Source organism: Pseudopodoces humilis, chromosome 3 (assembly GCF_049639895.1).
Source record: "Pseudopodoces humilis isolate 2021_Gansu_Grassland_sample_001 chromosome 3, ASM4963989v1, whole genome shotgun sequence".
In the NCBI taxonomy this organism is placed as follows: Eukaryota; Metazoa; Chordata; class Aves; order Passeriformes; family Paridae; genus Pseudopodoces; species Pseudopodoces humilis.
In genome coordinates, this window is record NC_142202.1 from 36,745,448 (window position 1) to 36,765,687 (window position 20,240).

Sequence of the window (20,240 nt, forward strand, 5' to 3'; positions counted from 1 at the left end):
TCCTAGTAGCATCCAGATTTTTCTGACATCCTGGTTGCTTTACCAAGGTGGAGATGAATTTGCCTCACGCAGGACCAACACGTCTCTTTGGCAGGAGTGCCAGTTTCCAAAAGCTCAGAGGAACAAGTTCAGCCAGGCTGCTGAGGTTGTGTAATTCACAAACCAGCTGGTACCACAGAATAGGACTTTTCCAAAATGTAGCCTTTTGTCAGTGATCCTGAGATGGTACTATAATATATATATTCCTACCATGACAGATTATCTCAGAAGATTTTGTTTGCAAGTTGTCTGTTTTAGTATGTTCATAAGGTTGTTTGATCAGTTTTGCGATTCAACATGTATTAACCTATGCAAATATTGTGACCAGTATGTTTTGTGTTTGTTTTGGCAGGAAGTTGTCACTGTCAATAGTCTTATTTGAAAATACAAATTCAGATCTGATTTATAACCTCTTTTAGTAACAGAATAATTTAACTTATTTAAATAATTTATTAACAGAATAATCTTTTTCTATGGAGCCCAAAATATGGCCACACGAAAGATGGTATTTTAGTTCTGTTGAAACCATGTTTTAATTTTCTGAATTCAATAATAGAATTCTAGAGGATAATGCTGTACTTAAATTTTTCAAGTTAATAAACCTGGATATAACACATGCTCTTTCAAATTATACCATAAACCATTGAGTTTCCAGAGGTGAATTGTACATCTGAAACATCATTTCTTTGTGAAAGGTGCATAAATGTTTGCTTTTTTCTTTATTTCCCCCCCTAGAAAATAAAAACCATAAATAGATATCATGAAAACATTAAAAAAATTAAGAAATAGTTATTTTCAGTTTTTAAATATATCTTTATGTTTCTGTGTTACAGTGATGATTTAGGAGTTTTGAAAAGTTCAAATTATATGAAATATATTTTAATGGTATTCTTTAATTAGATGTGTTTACTTTGTGATTCATTATGCGTGCAGCTCCCTAGCTAAATCGTGTATTATTTCCAGAAATGCAGTCTGCTTTTTCTGGTTTGCTGAGCAGTCACTGGATGTTTTAAGATAATTTAAATTAAATTTAATATATTTAGGAGTTCAAGCATGTACTTCTTTGAACTCATTAACGAGGAAAGAAAAAGTACTCTAGCAGACAATTTCAATATCCAAGCACGCAAATCAAAAGAATGTGAGGAGAAGATTCTAAATTGAGCCCTAAGGATGTAATTTCAAACACTTTATAACCTGTCCTTTTTATAGTTTAGACTTGTTGGAATGACAGTGTTCAGCTGATGTTTAAAACCCATCCCTTATGCAACAGGGAGAAAAAGAAATAAGTATTGTGAAATGTGGTTTACTGTTATGCCTGTGTATAACATGAGCCTTTAAGTCACAAGCTTCAGCAATTTAAAATATATACCTGGTATATTGTACCAAAACTAAGGACTGGGGCAGTATCAGAAAGAAGGAATGTGTTGAATTACGTTTTCTCAAAAGTGACTCTGGAAAATATTTCATATAACAAAGCCTGTAGTTCTAAGGAGATCAAAATTTTACATGTCGAGAAAGAAGTGAAGTGAATTTTTGAGGAGAAATCTGAGACATCCTTAAAAACCAGAGGAATGCCTCACAGACTTCAAATTTACCAACTGCAAATAGGAAAACAAGCTATTCCTAGACCTCTGGAATGCAGTCTGGGCTTCTGGTCACAGTATTTTTATTTTTTTTTAAAGCAGGCAAAGTGGTTTGGAATAGGAGATCCAAGTTTCTCCAGACATTGTTGGTTCAGCCGTACATTAGAAATTCTTCATAGCTGCTTTATTGCAAGATGAATTTGAACTGTAGGTGGACTTTTTTTTGTAATAATGAATTAGATTGCTTTCTTCTAAAGTTTTCTAGAACTTTATTTCTGTGTTGATCATGGGCTGAAGTCAGGCATACAGTGTTCTTTAAGTTTGTTTGCATTTCACTGCCTTCCAGGGTGACAAATGTGGGTTTCAGGAACTAGAGTTAGGAACCACAAGGAATCTCTGCTTTGGCATTCCAAGTCAGGGTAAAGACCGCTGAATGTGGCATCCACGGGCTTAAAGTCCAAGGATGCAAAGCTGTGTTTGACAAGTAACGAAGTCCTGGGATGAAATCATGGCCACCAAAGAAATAAATTAGAGTTCTTCTGTTGACTTCAGTGAAATCAGGATTTTATGGTAGTGTCTGGGAAAACAGCTTGTATGAAAACCAGTTTACCTGGTTTTCTTTTGCATGTGTACCACAGTATGCCAACAAGCAGTATACCAACCTTGCATTGTTCAAAACTTTGCAGTAGCTTACTAGATAGCAGATGTTCTACTAGATGTAGAACTTTGCTTTACAGATGGGGAAGTGAAAGAGGAAAAGTGTGTGCCTATTCTGTGCAAACTTCTGTCTCTGGAGCAAACTCTATGCCTCAGTAGAGCAATATTGGCAGGAAAAAAAGAGAATTTTATAGTTTAACTTTTGTCCTTGACTTCAGTGCACTAGAAAATGTTACCTTTTACCTAATTATTTTAGAAACAAAGCTCAAGCATAATTATGATAGTAATTATACTTACAGCATTTATTAGGCTCATTAGCAGTGGAGGGGTGAGGCACTACTGAGTTGAAATCTACACTTTCTTTCAGCCCTGTAACTTTTGCTGAAAATCATGAACATTTCTCAGCCAAAAAATATTACTGACTTTATATTATCTAGGTTTGCTTTCTGAAAAATTATTTTAACACAGTTTTCAAGCATCCAGTCTTTTTATGGCAGGATTAAATGAAGCAAGTAAATGAGGAAAACCAGCCTATTTTTAAATCTAGATTCCTTGCATGCTGTTTTTAGATTTCCTTGCTGTATGAAATGTTGCAGTGATCTATATAGGCCAAGAATTACTGTTGATGTACTAAACTTATTTTTCCTTTCTTTTATGTCTGAAATGAAAAGGAATATGTTGTATCTCTCCTGATGCTGGGACACTAAGCCAGTAAAGAAATGCTCCTAAAGTGCATTATTAAAGCAATTAGTCATGTAGCTAAAATTTACCGTAGCTGATCTCCATTATTAAACAAACTTGATAAGCTGATAAATAGCATTGTGGGGGAGTTTGATAATTTTCTATGGTATCTCTAATAGAAGGATAAATTAAGCATGTTGATTTTTGTTAATCTATTGTCAAGGCTCTTAGTCAAGGTTCTCTCTGCAGAGGAATTTCTTAGGTCATGGCAGTGAATAAATGCTTTATCAGTTCTGTTAGCTTTGGTCTGTTCATTAGCTCTCCTGAAGTGACCCTTTTACATCAGGGATCTTGTGCTGGATACAAAAAGGATGTAGGCACAAACATGCCAGTTCTCTGGATGCTGTTTTTTCTGAAAAGACATGATGATGAAAACATAGTTATAATGCATCATATATATGTATTTTTAGTGAACAAAATGTTATTTGGCTGAATTTCAACGAACTACTATTCACTAACAATTTTTTGAAATTGCTGCCCCCTGATCCTGCATAAGTCTACTACCTTAATTAGAAAATATTTTTCTGTGTAATGTTATGTTCAAACTCTGTGTATATATGTCACAAGGTTTTGGAAGCTCCTTTACCCCAGAATTAGGCTCCTGTTAAGTGTAACTGCTTGCTGCTGTCCCCCTTCTCTGGTTCTGCCCACAGATGGAAGCATTCCATTTTGGTGGTGACTTAATATGAAGAACACTCTTTATTGCTCAATTTTGTGGTATGAAGAAATAGATCATAAGAGTTGTTTATCTAGTTCAGCTAAGAAAGTAATTATACGTTTAAAAACGTAGATGTTAAGTGTTCTTGACCTAATGCAAATATTATTTCTGTGTCCAAAACTTTTCACCGCTAATCTTTTCACCCTCTGGGGTGTACAGCACAACATGTACTTCTGTTCTTGTTTGTGCATAATTTCCAGACTTCCCAGATGTGGTAGGGAGCTTGCCATTGTTTCATCACTTGAATTTAGGTGACTGCTGTGGAGAACTTGGGTAAACTTCGGGGTTTGGGGTTTTTCTGACCCTCCATCTTTAGGACTGCTAAATTTTGTGGTGTAATTTAGGAAGAGCAGCCCCTATAGTGTTTCAGGGAGCATATCCTGTAGCTAGTACAGTCTGTCAGAGCTTCTTGCTGCTGATTTCATATACCAGAAAAAGCTTTTGCTGATGAATACACATACTGAAGACGGAGTCTGGATTTAATCTTGAAATTTTCAAGGCCTGCTCATCATATATTATACTTCTTGTCAAGTAAATTTAGAAAGCGTACAGTAAATGTGGTTAATATTTTTAATGTGCAGCGACCATTTTCCCACTCAAACATGAGGACGTAATTTGTTCTTCTCTGAGCACTTCTTGTGTATAGTACTGGGGCAAAGTCAGTATTGTATATATCTGATAGTAGTTGCTTATGTAAGAAATCAGTATGTATTACAGAAAGTGCTCCAACTTGCACACCTGGCAGTGTTTTCTTTTCTTCCTTAGCAGGAGACAAGTCAGATCGGTTTGAATTTTTTTATGATGCTAGGAAACTGATATCCTTAAGCATAAGGATTTCTGACTTTTTTTTCCTGTGATCTCAATCCAATTCAAGGTGTGCTCATCAGCCATTTACACTGGCATTCTTGAGAGCAATAATGATGGATTATATATTGTCATAGTTCTGAGTATGCATTATGTGGAAAAAGTATTTATTTTTTTAGTCTAGAACTTACTGCATTTAATTTTTAATTAGTGTAATTTTGTGTCTTTCTACCATATATTCCCTAAAGAATTTCCTCTGGAACCAGAGTCGGGCTTTTTTCTGCCTGGGTACTTTCTGAACACTCTTAGCTTTGTGAATATCAATCCCTTTAAAAACCTTCCTTGTTATTTTGCCTCAGCTCTTCACACCTCAGTAATGCTTTATCTTTTAATCCGATTTTGTACGCTGGAAACTTTCACTGGACTGATGCGAGAGTCTCTCGGTTGTTTGGCTGCAGTCGTCATAGACATCAGTTCTGTGTGTGACAAGTTCTGGTTGCTTCTGATGCCCACTGTCATGTTCATCAGTGCTCCATTTCCTCAGAGTCCAGCTCTTCCTGTCGAGCCACCATTAATTGCCTTGGGGTTTTGTTATAAACCTATGATGTATTCCTTTATATCTGACTCTGTCTGAGAAACTGTTTATACCAGCAAGATCATACTTGTAAAACATTTTCTAGACATAGCAAGTGGAAGTGAGAAAACAGTTTTTGCTAATCCATCTGCATCTTTGTGAAAATTTTATGGGGTAATTACTTGCTCTTTGCATTTATGTTTTTTGTAGTCATGAGCTAACCTGTCAGAATATCAAGGATAGGCCAAGGTTTTCAGTTCTTTACTAGCATTTTTACTTTTATTTAGGTGTTGTATTCCTAAATGACAGATTTCTGCTTAATTCTGACAAGTACGTAAGTGTGTTCCCGGAGAGAATTTATTTTGTGTGAATACAATTGCTAGTCTGGAAGACAAAGTAATAATTGATAAATATTGTAACAAAATTGCATATAGTTTTAAGTTACTTATTTACCTGAACTGAGGTATCATCAAACCATATATATCTTGGTAGATTTCAAAAGGGTGTATTATAATTAATATATATTCAAGGAAATGAATCTGTTACATTCCATATATTTCTCCATTTTAAGATTACAGCATTGTTTTACACTTCAAGGTTTCTTAGTAGGCTGTTATAGATCTTCAAAGTTTTTTTCAGATTTCAAATAAATTGCATCTGCCTGCTGGGCTCTTTGTCTCCTGTTTTGTTTAACATGCTCAAGAATTTGAGTAGATTAGTGATGCGTGGTTTTGCTTTGCAGCAGCTGTGCTCACTTGCCTTTATCGTATAACATCCACTGTGGGAGTTTGTTTCTATTTTTAGTTGTCATTGCAACATGCTTTTCTCATACCAAGGTCTGTCTCATGGGTTGACGGACTAGAAGTTACCACTGGTTAATATGTATTGATCTGAGTAATTCCTTTTATTATACAGTGTCAGTGTAAAATGGCACTAGTACTATGGGAACAAAAGCAATTTTTCTGTAGAAAATATAATGTAAAACAGGAAAGGGGAAAGCATACATGAATTTACTGAAGAGAGAGTATTGAACTGACACAGTGCTCTGGTTAAGTCTGCCACTAACTAGTGAATTTCATCTTGACTCAGTTCTGCAACACAGTGGATGCTTGAGGGGCAATTTCTTACTGCAAGTGTTGGTGACATTAGCAGCCACTCTTAAAAGCTGAGCTTGATAGTGACAAAATATCTTACTTGACTGTGGTATTATCAGTGTAGCATCCTGGAAAACAAAAACCCCCAAAAATGAAGAGTTAACCAATAAAAGCAGAGGAACAAGAACAAGTCAGCAACACATGTACGTTTTCTGCTGTGGAGTTTTTTCCTTTTTTGCCTCCTTGAACTTTACTCGTAAGAGGTGTCTGGAAAGTTGAAGATAAATATATGCCTGGAAGTCTGTATAGAATAATCCAGATGTCAAATTAATTAATCTGGATTTGTGAAGAGCTTCATTGGTTAAGTGTTAGTGGAAGTATGCATGAGGTAACAAATTATTTGTGACTCCTGGTTGTTCATTTGGTGCGTGGTGAAAAGCGAGGTTTGTGAATTGTTGGTACTGTGAGACTTAGACTCAGCTGATTTGTGTTAATTGTTGTCTCAGACTTTTCTAGCCTTCATGCTTGCTGTTTCTTTAATGGCAGTTTAGGATACTAGAGACTTAATACTGTAAAAAGATTTTTTAAAAATTTGCATCACTTGTATCTTGATGGCACTTTGGGAGTGGGGTGGGACAAACTTCTTGTTTTTTTTAATGAAAAAATGCATTAGGTAGACATTCCTTTTTTACTGATAGAATTACCATTTATAATACAAGTATTTTACAGAAGGGGTACTCTTCAAACTTAATCTTTGAATGCTGTATTACATGAGGAGTGCTTGCCTGCTGTTGCATAGCTTGCAAGAACTGTACCTTCTTTCAGCTTGTGTGACCGAGCATCTGTATTGTTGCCGCATCTGAATGTTTAACCAACAGATACATTTATTTTGCCTTAAGAGCTCTTTCTTCTTTTTGGCATCTAGGAAACAAATCATTGCTTCTGATTCTAGAAAACAGTGTATTTCTTTAGAAACCTGGACGAATGTTTGTAATCTACCCTTTCCAGTTTGTGTTGTATGTAAAAGATGAAGTGCATTGATGGAGTCATAGTTGCAATTTTTTTAAGTGTTTTGTTTCACAGAGCTTCAGTTCAGCTCTCACACCAGGTTATACTAGCAAATGGGATCCAACCAATGAACAATTTAGTTGAGCCTGAAAATACAGGGCTAGCTTTATTAGCAAACACTTAGGAGTTAGATAGTCCCTGAAAGTGTCTTGGACAAAGTTTTTACCACAAAGAGGTATTATCCATAAGAGGGGCAAAACTGGTACTTGTGGATAAAAGTTAATATTTCACATTTCTGTGTGAACCTTTATAAACAATTTGAATTCCTTTTTACCTTTTTTATCTTGGTGTAGATTAAATATCTTTATTAATATTTGATGTATTTGTTATATTACCTCATTTACAAACCAAATTAATTTGATGATAATCAAAGATCTTTTCTATATTGTAAATAATATTCTAACTCTTTAAGGTGATAAAAAAGTAGGAATTAACTTGATGATATTATTTGAAAATCAATTAGTCGTATCCAAACTACTGTCTTTGCAAAATTTTGCCTGGGGAAAAATGTACTGCAAAGATATAAATCAAGGCAGTTTTATAATGAAGATATTAATGCGACGTTGCAGGGTTGTTACTGTAGGACAGGCAGGTCTCAGTGCTTCTTTTGGAGTGTTTGCATTATATTTCAGGGATAGGACTTTTAAATATGCATTAAAAATACATATTTGCACATAAAATCTATTTTTTGCAGAAGTTTTGCAATGGTGAAAATAAAGAAAAGCTGAATGCTTCTCTCTTTCATCTTTTTTTACTGGTAGGACCTTGTGAAATAGGCCATCCTTGATTAATGATGGTATAATATTGTCAAGGGCTTTGGAGACATCCCATCTGTTGATCATCAGCTGGGAAGTTAAACTTTTTCATATATCTTAAAAAAATATATATGTATGTGTATATATATATCAGAGAAGAAGTGGAAGGAGGAAACAGCTGGCAAAGGTCAGGCTGAACTAGCAACTGAATTTTAACAATTTGCAGGGGGGGGATGGGGAGTTAGTTCTATTTCCATGCCTTTTAAACTGGCCTGCATATTTTCTTTACTATCTCACGGTTTTAGAAAATAATGGTTTTCTTCTCCTTTTGATTTCTCATTGTGACTTTGGGAGGAGGTAATGAAGAAGGAATTAATTTGTACGCTTGCATGGAGCAGTAGTGTTAACAATTCCTGTTTTCTGAAATGTTGCTAACTAGGAGCCAGGCATGGGAACATCAGGCTTACAGTAAACAAAATAAAGAAAGCAACCTGAGTGAGCTTTGTCTTAGTTTAGTCTAGACAGTACTTTTCGTGCCAAATGTTGTTGATCTCATTTCTGCTTGCCAGTGTTACTCTGATATATCACATTCTTTCTCTGGTTTATCAAGCAAGAGAGCTTTCTTTTGCATGATAGCTAGCTGAAAATGTTTCATCTTCCTCTGTTGTGCTCTTGTAATCTTATTACAATATTTATCATATTGTTTGTTGAAGGTGCAGTTAGACATTTGTTTATCTGCCTGGTGTACACTTCAGCAATGGAAAGTTTTTGTCTAGTTTATTAAGTTAACGTCAGCTATATAACAAGACTATGAAAACTGAGCATAAGCATGTAAGAAAACGGTCTAGACAAGTCTTAGTTTGGATTTTGTGTGATTTTTGTAAGCAGATACCTTGGTGATTTAGATTACATGATTTAGTCTGCCTTGAAACAGAAATTAACAACTTGCACGTCATGTGGAGGTGTTTCCTTTTAAAGAATTGGATTGATAAAGTTTACAGCTTTCCTGTGTAGTACTGAGTAAGCCACTCTCGGAAAACAAAGCAGTAATCCATTAACATTAATTTTTAATGCAAACTAAAGGATGAAAATTATAATACCTGAGAAGGAAGAGGCAACTTTTTAAAATTCTGGTGGTTAAGCTTTCAGCCTCCAAGATAAGGCATTCATAATTTTGGTGTGGCATGGTGTGTTCTTGGGTTTTTAAAGAATTTTATTGTAATTTCAAGTGCTATGATGGACTTTTTTGTAGGTTGACAGTTGGGCTTCAGTGTGGCTGGATGTGTGGCAAGATAAAGGGTAATAATAGAAATAAAAGGACCTGATACTAACAGGCAAGGAAGACCTTGTGAACATGTGAAGATTGGGGCAGCCTTGGCTACAGTGACCAGGACATTGTGGAACTCAGTATCTTACATGAAGGAAGAGGAGCAGCAATTAAGATTGCAACCCTGGACTTTGAGAGAGCTGACTTTAGTCTATTCATGGACTTTTTTGGATAAATATCATTGGAATGTGCATTCAGGGAAGAAGGATCCAAGACAGCTGGTAAACATTCAAGGATTATTTTTTTCACACTTAAAAATGGTACATCCTGATGAGCGAGAAATTGAGCAATGTGGGCAAGAGACCTGTGTGGATGAACATAGAACTCCTGTCAATACCCAAGCACAAGTGGGAGATACACAGGAGAAGGAAGCCAGGACAGAACACTGAAAACATAAGTAGACATGTTGTCAGAGTACGGAGAAATGGCTGAGGAAGGCTGAGGCCCCTCTGGAGTTAAAAACTTGGCCAAGGATATCAAGTACAGGATGCAAATACATCTGTAACAAATAGGAAATTAAGGAAAATGTGGGCCTGTTTTTAAATGGAGTGGGGACTCTGTTAACAGAGAATGCAGAGAAGGCAGAATTACCGACTACCTTCTGTCTATCAGTCTTCACTGACAAGACTAGCCCTTAGGAATCTCTGACCTGGGAGACCAGGGAAGAGGAATGGTGGAAGGAAGACTTTTGCTTTGTCAAGGAGGATTGGGTTAGAGATCACCTAGGCAAACCCGGCATCCACAAGTCCATGGGACACAATGGGATGCATCCATGAGGGCTGAGAGAGATGACAGACATCATAGCTAGGCCACTCATGGTCATTGGAAGGTCATGGCAGTCAGAAGTGGTGCTTGAGGACAAGAGGAAAGCAAATATCACCTCAGCCTTCAAAAAGGGCAAGAAGGACTACCCAGGCAACTACTGCCTCACCTCGATCTCTGGAAATGTAATGGAGTGGCTTGCTCTGGAAGCCATCTTTTAAGTACATGGAAAACCAGAAAGTGACCAGGAGTAATCAGTATGGATTCACTAAAGGTAAATCATGCTCATGCAACCCAATTGTCTTCTACAGTGACAAAACTACCTGGCTGGATGAGGGGAGAGGAATGAATATTTTCTACCTGGACTTCACCAAGCCCTTTGTCACTGCCTTTCACAACATCCTCATAGGCAAACTTGGGAAGTGCAGACTGGAGGAGTGGACAATGAGGTGGTTTGAGAACTGACTGAATGGCAGAAGACTTGACCAGGTCCCTCATTGTTTGCTCATTCATCAATGAGTTGGATGAAGGGGTAGATGCCTCCTCAGCAAGTTCACTGATGACACAAAACTGGGGAAGCATGAGTGCTGTGCAGAAGGATCCTGACAGGCTGGAGGATGGGCAGAGAAGACCTCTCTGATGTTCAAAGGCAAATGCAGAGACCTGTTACCAGTACAGGCTGGGGGCTGACCTGTGGAGAGGGACCTGGGAGTCGTAGTGGACAATGAGCCATCCATGAGCCAGCAGCCTGTCCTTGTGGCCAAGACGGCAAATGGAATCCTGGGGTGCAGTAGGAAGGGCAGTGCCAGCAGGCCGGGTGAGGCACATCTGGAGTGCTGGGCCCCTCAGGACAAGAGAGATGTGGAACTCTGGGTGTGGGTTTGAACAGAGGGCAACAAAGGTAATTAGGGGACTGCTAATCAGAGATCATTAGGAAGACCCTGCTTGAGCAGAGAGCTTGACCCCACCAGCGGTCCCTTCCAACCTTAACCATTCTGGGATTCTCTAATGCTTTATAATTGGTTATAACCTTAACAGAAAACACTCAGCCACTTAAATGGCAGCGTCTATAATCTAGTATTTTGATCTCTGATGTCAAGTCCTGCTTCTACATTCAGTATATTCACTCTTTTATGTCCAAAACCAGAAATGGATGTTCTTTTGCTTAGGCATCAAATGAGGTCAGTTATAAAAAAAAGGTTATGCTGGAGTGATTGCAGTGATTTTACAAAGAAATGAAATTCATATGTAAGCAGTAGTGAAGGCAACGACTTAAGCTTTATCTCAGGCTGAGGGTTTCCTGGTCATAGTTCTTATCAGACTCTACTGAATTCCAAGCCTGACCTCCAGTGCCAGTGAAGGCCCTCTTCAGATCTTCTTGTAGGAACTGTAAAGACAACATAGAAAAAACAGTATTCTCTCTTAGTCTGGCAAAAGGACTTCTACTGAATGTAATGAGCCTGTGTAAGTACTGTATTAGAAATATTGACTTGGAGACAGCCTGAGCAGTTATGTTTCTGTTCTACATAGGAGGCTTAGAATGTCACTGTTAATGAATGCTCTTGTTAACTTGGATCAGTTTGAGAAAAAGAGCATCTGTGTAGGACAAAACCCCATTGTTTGTTCTAACCACAAATCCATTGGCTACAGCAGTTACTAAGCATCTTGAATAACATGCCCAAGGAGTTAGGCTTTGCTTTGGAGATAGGGGCTGGCTCAGGCTTCACATGTCAGAAAACAATGCAGTAGTCATCAGTTCTTAGCTGAAACTTTTCAGTCTCACCGCTGTGGGGAAGTGCTGCTCAACTGTCTTTTATAATATAGGGTTCATGACTTATTCTCAGAGGACAATTATTTACCCTGCAGAACTGCAGCTCCGAGGGATGGTTGTTGCAAATCTCATAACTTGTCTTTCCCACTTTTCCATTTTTGAGGGCCAAACTAGTTACAGACCCTCAGCTGAGAATGAAGTAAGGGAGGCTTCCTGCTCTGTATGCCTTCACTTGAGCAAAGGGCAATGTAGTCCTGATGGCCACTGTTACTAGGTTAGTAATTGATTCTGCTCTCCAAGCCATGGATGTCTTTACAGTCTGATCTGCAGTAGCTATGACTGCTTGAAGGCATGTTATTAGTAGGTTTGTTACTTGGAAGTGTGTTATTACTTGCTAGGTGGTGGGATTCTTCAGCCTTGGGGCCCCAGAGCAGCTTGCAGTTTCATTGCATGTAGCTAGGAGCTGCCCAATCTGCTGCCTTATTAATTGCTGGAAGAGTGAAGGCCGGTTTGTTAGCGAAGAAATTATTCCTGCTGCTGATGGTCACTAAATAACCGTGGGGTTTTTGATAGGGAGAGGAGGGAATTGTTACTGAAAGTTGGTAAGGCCTTGTGCAGTGAGAAGGTGAGGTCATAGGGAGGAATCTAACCATATGAGTCAGGATTAGCAGTGAGGGAATCCTGAGCTTGAAGGACTCTTCTTGTTTAGGAGGAAAGGGAAATGTTTTTTTTTTTTAAGGGAGGCCATGTGGTTATGGGACATTTGTCAGAGATGTTCTGTAGTGCGGGCAAAGAGAAACTGGATGGGCAAAGTAATGTGACTCTGGGACACAAACCTTCTGATTAGGTGGGAAACAATCTGAAAAAGGGAAAGAGGAACAGTGCTTTGCTCTTTGGCGAGAGGGATACGGTGAAGAAGGAAATTATTTCTGGGAACAGAAGGGGAAAGTCAGCTGGGTTTAGGTTCTACTTAATATTCCTTGTATGGAATGCCAAAGAAGATTTGTAAGAAATGAAATAAGGTTTGAATGCATCACTGCTTCTTTGACCTGTCTGGAAAGCTCTGTGTGTTAACAAATTTGAGCTGCAACTCGGTTTGATCTGGGATCTTCCGTGTTCCTCTGTTTTCTGAGCTGTCCGTGATATTTCTCTTGCCTGTCAAAAATAAAGTTATGTAATCCCTGTAGTCTTTCTTTCTAAGGAGTTTACTGAGCTGACAAGACAATGAGGGTGCTAAATGCTCGGAAAATCAGGTGCTTACTTGTAACATAGTAGGTTTCCCCAACTGTGTTTTGAGAATTTGGAGTAGAGTTGAAGTTGTCTTCAATTTTTTTACAAGTACTTTCTAAGTCTAATTTACTAATTCTTACATTATTCTGTCTTTATCTCTTTCCAAAACAGGATGATACCCCTTTCATCTCAGACACTAATGATGAATCTTCATCATGGCCAAACACAGGAATATGTGATTAAGCCTAAATATTATCCAGTAAAAAAAGTGATCTCAGGAGAGCAGTCCACTGAGGGCTCCTTACCACTGAGACTGGGCCAGGATCAACCTGCATCACCTTTGCGATGTGAGTACAACTACAAAAAGCATACTCCTTTCTCTGCCCCCACAAAGCCCCCACTCCCCTTTTTTTTAAGATCTTGAAATTTTCTTCAGTAACAACAGAGAGAGGTTAAAATAACTATACATGAGAATTCTTAGATTAGCAAGTGCTCCAATATTCTGCATTTTGTGGAGAAACAAAACAGATTTCCTGGATGAGAAAAAAAAATTAACCTGCTTCACTGTTGAAAATTCATCATGCTATCTCTAGATAATATTTATTCAGAAAAGGGTGCTTTGTGAATGCTTTGCCATGACTATGAGTGTAGTCAGTTGTCAGTATGATAGATACCTTTTTGGAAAGCTGGAGTTCAGGACTGTGGTCTCATTGGTGACTGTTTTTCTCTGTATTTAATTTATTATGTGTTTATGAACTTGTGCACAGTGTGGAGGCTGCCTGAGAGTTTCTGCTTCATATTTATTAAAAAAAGATTATGTAGGTAGGTGCCCAGCTTGTGGCCTTGGCTCATGCCTCATTGTGTGAAGAGCTTGAGGACAAGTTTTGGCTTAGAAGATGAAGAGCTTGATGAATTATGGGTTAGGTATTACAGAACGTCTGCTGGCTTGATTTGGAGAAAAGTTCCTGCAGCTGAATAATGGACTGATTAACATTGAGACCCTAAGGTACTTGCAGTCTCCTGACAGATTTCCTTTGCTGTAGCACAAAAAAACATGTTCTACTGAGGTTTTTGGGAAGAGCCTTTCTTTCTAAATCTTAAACTAGAATTCCTTTGTGTGTGCTTGCATTTCTGCGTTGCACATCTTTATGGTCTGTCCATTTACACTTAAATACAACTCCCTGTTTCCTTTTCCTCAAGTATCAGTTTGTGGATGGTAAATGAGACTATTGGCTCTAATGGGAAGAACAGTGGCCAGCTGGAGGTCTTTCAGTTACCATTTTCAGAGTGGTGAAGTATACTTCTTACAAAGCACTATCTTCCTTTCTCAGAAGTTTCAGAAAGATTTATTTTTTTTCAGTTACGCTGTCAACATCAAGCAGTATTCTCCTTTGTAAATAAGATAATACTGCTTTTTTTCCAGTCAGCAGTTGTTTTCCTTCAAATAAAATATTAATGGCCACCAGAATTGGATTGTGTGCCATCTTTTATGACTCTTACTAGACAAAGAGTATACAAATTCCAGGTTGTCTAGTTCTCCAGTATTTGGTGTGACTGTTCCAGGTTGGATTCTGGCTAAAAAGAAAAAAAATCTTTTATTTTGCCCCCATTTTTCAGGCTGTTTAAGTCATTCTACCTTCAGTACGCTCACAAATATCAAGCTATAATAATAGCTGTGCTATTTCTATTGGTCTAAAGTGTATATGATAATAAACTAAATAGATGGATTCTGTGAGTTGTTTTTTTTTTCTTCTATGGCAGCATAAGGAGATGACTCTATGCAGCTGTAAGACAAAGGAGCCTGTGCTTCTAGCTCTTTCTAGCTTATTTGAGCCCCACTGTTAATTACAGTGCTCTGAAGGACATGACTAGAAGAAGGAAAACCAGGAGCTGAAGACAGGAGTGTTTTTTACCAAATTTTTAGAAGCCCCTTAGTGAGCAGTGAATTAGTAAAACATTCTACCCTTATTGAAAAGCTTGTAAGTCCTAAAACAGACAGAGGACAAATACTAAAAAGATTTTCTATGGCCTGATAAGGTCAGCCATGATTTAAGTGTTGACTCAGAGGTAATGCAAGCTATTTGGATGGTGTCAAAATTTCTGATTCTGAACTCTCTGTCAGCCTAAAACCCCGTCCTGTTACCTGTTTTCTGCATCTGTGAGGTGGGAGTTGGTGACAACAACTTCTGATGAAGCAGTTTAGACATCTGCTAGTAGAGAGTGCAGTTTGAGTTGTACTTTGTTAGTCTAGGGTTATGTACTGCTAGCCTGAACGAGAGACCTACAACTTGGCCAGCCATATCTGTTTGGGTTTTCTGGTTTCTGGAGGTGTTGGAATGAACTTGAAGATTAGAAGACCACTAGTTTTCATTAAAATTGTGTTCTAAATTTCAGCTGTCAGTATTTTAATATTAGGGATGTTTGAATTAACTATAGGAGGGTAAGATTAGGATGTGAAACTTCATGTCAGGTGCTCTGTTCTAAACATGAATATGCAGTTCTTAGTCCTGTTTTGACTAGAGATGGACTCTGTGAATTAGTTCATATTTATGGTTGATGTTGATTGTGTAGTTAATTTGTGAGAGTGGCTGAGAATCTCATGGTGTTTTGTTATTGCTCTTAAATGTACAATCTTATTTAATGAACAATGGGACAGCCTCTTACTTCATTGAGCAAAGAAATTGGCAATGGCTTTGTAGAGATACTTGAAAAGGAAGAGGGGGAAAATGTAATAATTATATTAAAAAGCAGAAGCCAGAATGTTAGTACTGACTGCTTCACAGCTCTTTTTTAATGGCAACATTAAATGAACTTTTTTAGAGATGACAAGAAATAGTAGCTAGGTGATACTTGGTAGCATTGACCAAGAGTGCATAGCTATCAATTAACATGGAGTTGAAAGCTACTCATTCTGTTTGGTTTTTATGAACATTTTGGTTTTTATGAACATTTCTATGCATTTTACTTCAAAATATTAACACTGTGCCAGAGATTGGCAAAATGTACCCCATAGAATAAACTTACTTCTCTAGCTGTAGCTGAAGTCGGTTTTGATTTTTCTGGACTTCTATAGATAGTTTCAATCCAGTGATATAAAATAGGTAGTCTTGAAACTGGAAGAAGTGTCAGTCTTTTGTTACCTTTAGAGACAGGTCTGTCCTGGCAGAAGTACTGGGAAGAAAACTGCCAGATGTGACCAGATGCTTTTGGGCATCTTGTGATTTATAGGAGGTTAGTCATGTTTAAATGCTCTGTCTCAGTGTTGTCAGATGAGCTTTTGGAGATACTGGGTTAAGAAATGTTAAAGTTTAAGTCTCATTAAACACTTTTCAATTAAAATGAATTCAGGATGCCTTCTGGAACTTTTACTCTGGTGCATTTGTAATCAGTTTCACTTCTCTGATAATGTTCAGAACATGCAGTGTAGTCGTCTTTTAAAGACAGCAAATAGTCTCTTCTTTTGGCTTTTAAGCTGAATTTTACTGTAAGATTATGTATCACATTAACAGAGCTTTAAATTTCAGTGAGCCACTGGGGTTGCAATTACATCATTTCAAGTCACCATGGGATGTGAAATTGAGTTACCTGCCAGCATCAGGTAGCAGTTCTACTGTCAAGCATTTTCAACTTTTGTCCTGTGGGATACAAACCCTGAGTAATTCTCAGTAATTGCTTTGAAGTACAATCACACTTCACCTGTACTCCGCCTAAATATTTGGAACCTAAGAGTGAAAAATTCTCAAACAGTAGCAATAACAGCAGTACAGAAATTTCACCTATAAAATTCTATTTGCAACCTGGTAATCCATAAAACAGTAGGAAGATTTTTTTTTTTAGTAGTTCAGGTACATCTATCTCAGACATTTCCCACTACTCCCTTAATGGCACTGTTAAATAGTAACCACTACTGATCTGAGCATGAATCCTCTTAAATATCAGTGCTTATCTCCCTGGATTTATAAATGCAATGCTGAAGAAAATTAGTTAAAGGAATTCTGTGCTATTTCTATTGGTCTAAAATGTATATGATAATAAACAAATTCTAAACATAGTCTTTCTGGAATTCCTTTCAACACAGTTATTGTGAGAACTGCTTATTACAGCAGTAAGAGGCTAGGAGGTTCTCAGTTTCACTCTGTCCACTTCTGGTTGCTATATGGTTCTTCAGAAAATGAATTTAAATACATGCTTAATTTTCCAGCCTGAGATGTCTGAGGAGCTAGTGTTTAGTAGCATTGTGCATTTTGCCCATTGAGCTGAAAATAGTGAAATTTCTGCTTCTGAAATCAGTTGTCTGGTGTTGCCTGCATGTGTAGGACAATTTTGTACACCCTCTCACCAGGTTACAGTTCCTCATAAGTACAGTGATGATGCCACTACTTACCTGTTTTAGAGGCATGTTGAGAAAATGTAGTAGTGACTGAGGTGACCTCAATATGCAATGAAAGCAGAAGAAAAACTCAAGAGTAATTTATCTACTAATAATAGTAGTTGGAATTATTATGTGAGGTAAATAAGGCATGTGTTTGTATAACGAGCTTATCCCAAGGAAGAAGGGAGGATAAGAAAGAAAATGAGACAAATCTCTCTATTCAGGAAGACAATGTGAGAAGTATGTGAATTTTGCAATTTAAGTTACATGTTAAGTTTATAAAATGAAGTACTATGGAAAACTACTTGCTTTTAGGTAGATTGGGTTGTTTTGGTCCTCACCAAAATTCTTTATAAAATTCATTAAGGAGAACTTGTCTCTATTGTAGGTCGTAAATGAAAACGTGTCTTGAATTTAAGTAGTCAAGGTTACATAAGGTTTAGTGAATTTGGGCTTGCAGCACCCTACTTAGTTGTGGCTTAGTTGTATGTGTTGTGGCTGGAAGTTGGACAAATATGCCTGTATGGCTTTTGGACTCTGAGTCTGCTCATCATGGTTCTGTAGACAACTCTTAAGTTCTTGTGTAAGGATGAAGCTGAAACATTCTGAAAGTCGTGTAGCTCCTCTAACTGTGTACACATTGTATTGCATCATATTTTACCTAAGTTTATACACATGAAATAAGCTTAATGTGGAAGAAAGAGTTGTGATGGGCAGAATACTCTGTTCCAAATTTGATATAACAAGAGCTTTCCTATGTTGGCAGCACAATACGCTGGTAACTTATTGAAGCTCTTCTGCAAGTTACACATAATTACATATGCTGGCTTCGCTTATGACTTCATAGGTTGATTTGAGCAAATCCCAGATGTCACCTTGAAAATCCAATTTAAATTATTTTTGTGGAATTGTGGAACCATTCTGACTTCATTAAATGACACTCACTTCATAATAATAGTATTTCCCCACCAGGAAGTATGGGTAAACAGCTGCAAAAGGCATAAATATTTTGCTAATTAAAAAAGTGCACACAGAGATATGACATGTGTTGCATATAGATGTATCTGTATGATTTGACATTCTACCCAAGTTCAGACTTTGGAGGAAAATCTCCCTCAGGTCTTTGCTGGGTCAGATACTCTTTCCACCATTCTTGATATTGCTTTGTGGAACTGCCCTTCATGATCAGCAAAATAATTCTGTCACTGGCTTGTCTTAACTAGATCATTGAATTGTGATCCTTGTAACTTCTGCCTGTCAGTGTATTTCTGGATGTTGAACAGTGGTAATGTTCCCAACTAAAAGTTTTTGGAAATTTGGAGATAAGGGAGGATCTTAAGGCTGCACTCTGAACAAGGTATAGCCAGCAGAATGAGGTGAGGGAAACCAGAATGAACACTTTGAAGACTAACATTAAGAAATAACTGAACAATTTCAACATAGTTGATTTGGAGTGAATGTAGAGTCAAATTTGTTTCACTGACATTTATGTTTTGCTCCTAAAATTGTACATAGTCAGTTTCAAGGGAGTGGGGTAATTGTATAAATGTTGGGGACTTTTTTGTTTTGTGTTATCAATTGCACACGTGTTCAAAACCTGTGCTGTCATTCCAGAGGCAGAAGGGATTTTTTAGGGACAGACTAAAATGTTTAAGAAAAAATTTTGTTGCTGTCAGCAACAAACAGGAGTCAAACAGCACTGGGGCTTTTTCAAAGAACAATTTTAGTGTGAAGCATCCTTTTCCTCTCTCCCATTTTAGAGCATTTTTCTTCCTGCTATTGAACAGCATGGTGATTCATTACAGTCATTTAAAGTTTACTTTTGATTCCAGTAGGACTTGGAAACAACAGGCTAAATTTTCGGTATAAATTGAGCTATCTAGATTCACATTAATGCAGTAACTCTAGCAAACCAAGCAGCATATTTACTTTTCTTTTGCCTCAAAAAAGAGTGATAAGTTCTGGAAAAATAACTAACAAATTAATGCGGTTTATTTAGCAATTATAAAGACTATGGAGTTCTTTGAAGACCTTGGCGACAGAATAGCTCTGTATAAATACAAACTATTTCACTCAATATACTGTTGCTGTAGGCATTCTAAGAATGCCCTTGCTAAGCTGTCTTAGTGATTGTTTGTGTGTCCATAAAGGGTTCAAAATTGAGGAGGCCAGAAAAGCAGCACCCCCCCCAAACATACTGTATTTTTCTCTTTGGACTCTAAAAAGATTCTATAGCCCTGAGCTCACCAGAAAATAAATGTCTGCCTGACAGGCAAAGGCTGCCGGTGCTTTTATAGAAACTATTTTAAATGTTGCATTCACCCAAAAATGAATTCTCATCTCCATGCTTTAAAATATGGAGACAGAGGCTGATATACAGCAGAATGAGGAAGAATGTTGGAAAACCAAATCGGTGATCTGGCATACAGAATTAAAATCAGTTCAAAGTGCTGGGGGAAAACACAGACTGAGACAAATGCATCTCAACTTTTGTAATGAAATATTATTGGCTCCAAACCCAAAAATTTCTCAAGAAGAAAAGAAGAGGCTTTCCAGAAAATTCTGTAGGGGAAAGCCTTTATGATGATCAAAAATGTCAATTTAGATGGATATAAAGACTTATTGAACCCACACAATTAAACATGAGAAGTCCCTTAGCCTGACTAACTTCAGAGTTGCTGTGATACAAGTCTTTGATATCAAGAACTGGTTTTGATTGTTGCAAGTAGCTGAGTCTGGTTTTCT

General features: G+C 37.5%; 1 protein-coding gene across 7 annotated transcripts in view; it reads left to right on the forward strand.

Annotated features, from left to right (window-relative positions):
* The window catches only part of LTBP1 (latent transforming growth factor beta binding protein 1), a 184,242-nt gene that overhangs the window by 32,691 nt on the left and 131,311 nt on the right, over window positions 1–20,240 (forward strand). For all 7 annotated transcript variants that reach the window (XM_088052416.1, XM_088052414.1, XM_005526906.3 and 4 more), the window contains exon 4: window positions 13,295–13,470. In XM_088052416.1, coding sequence (XP_087908542.1) covers window positions 13,295–13,470 — 176 coding nt within the window. The remainder of the gene's footprint in view (window positions 1–13,294; window positions 13,471–20,240) is intronic.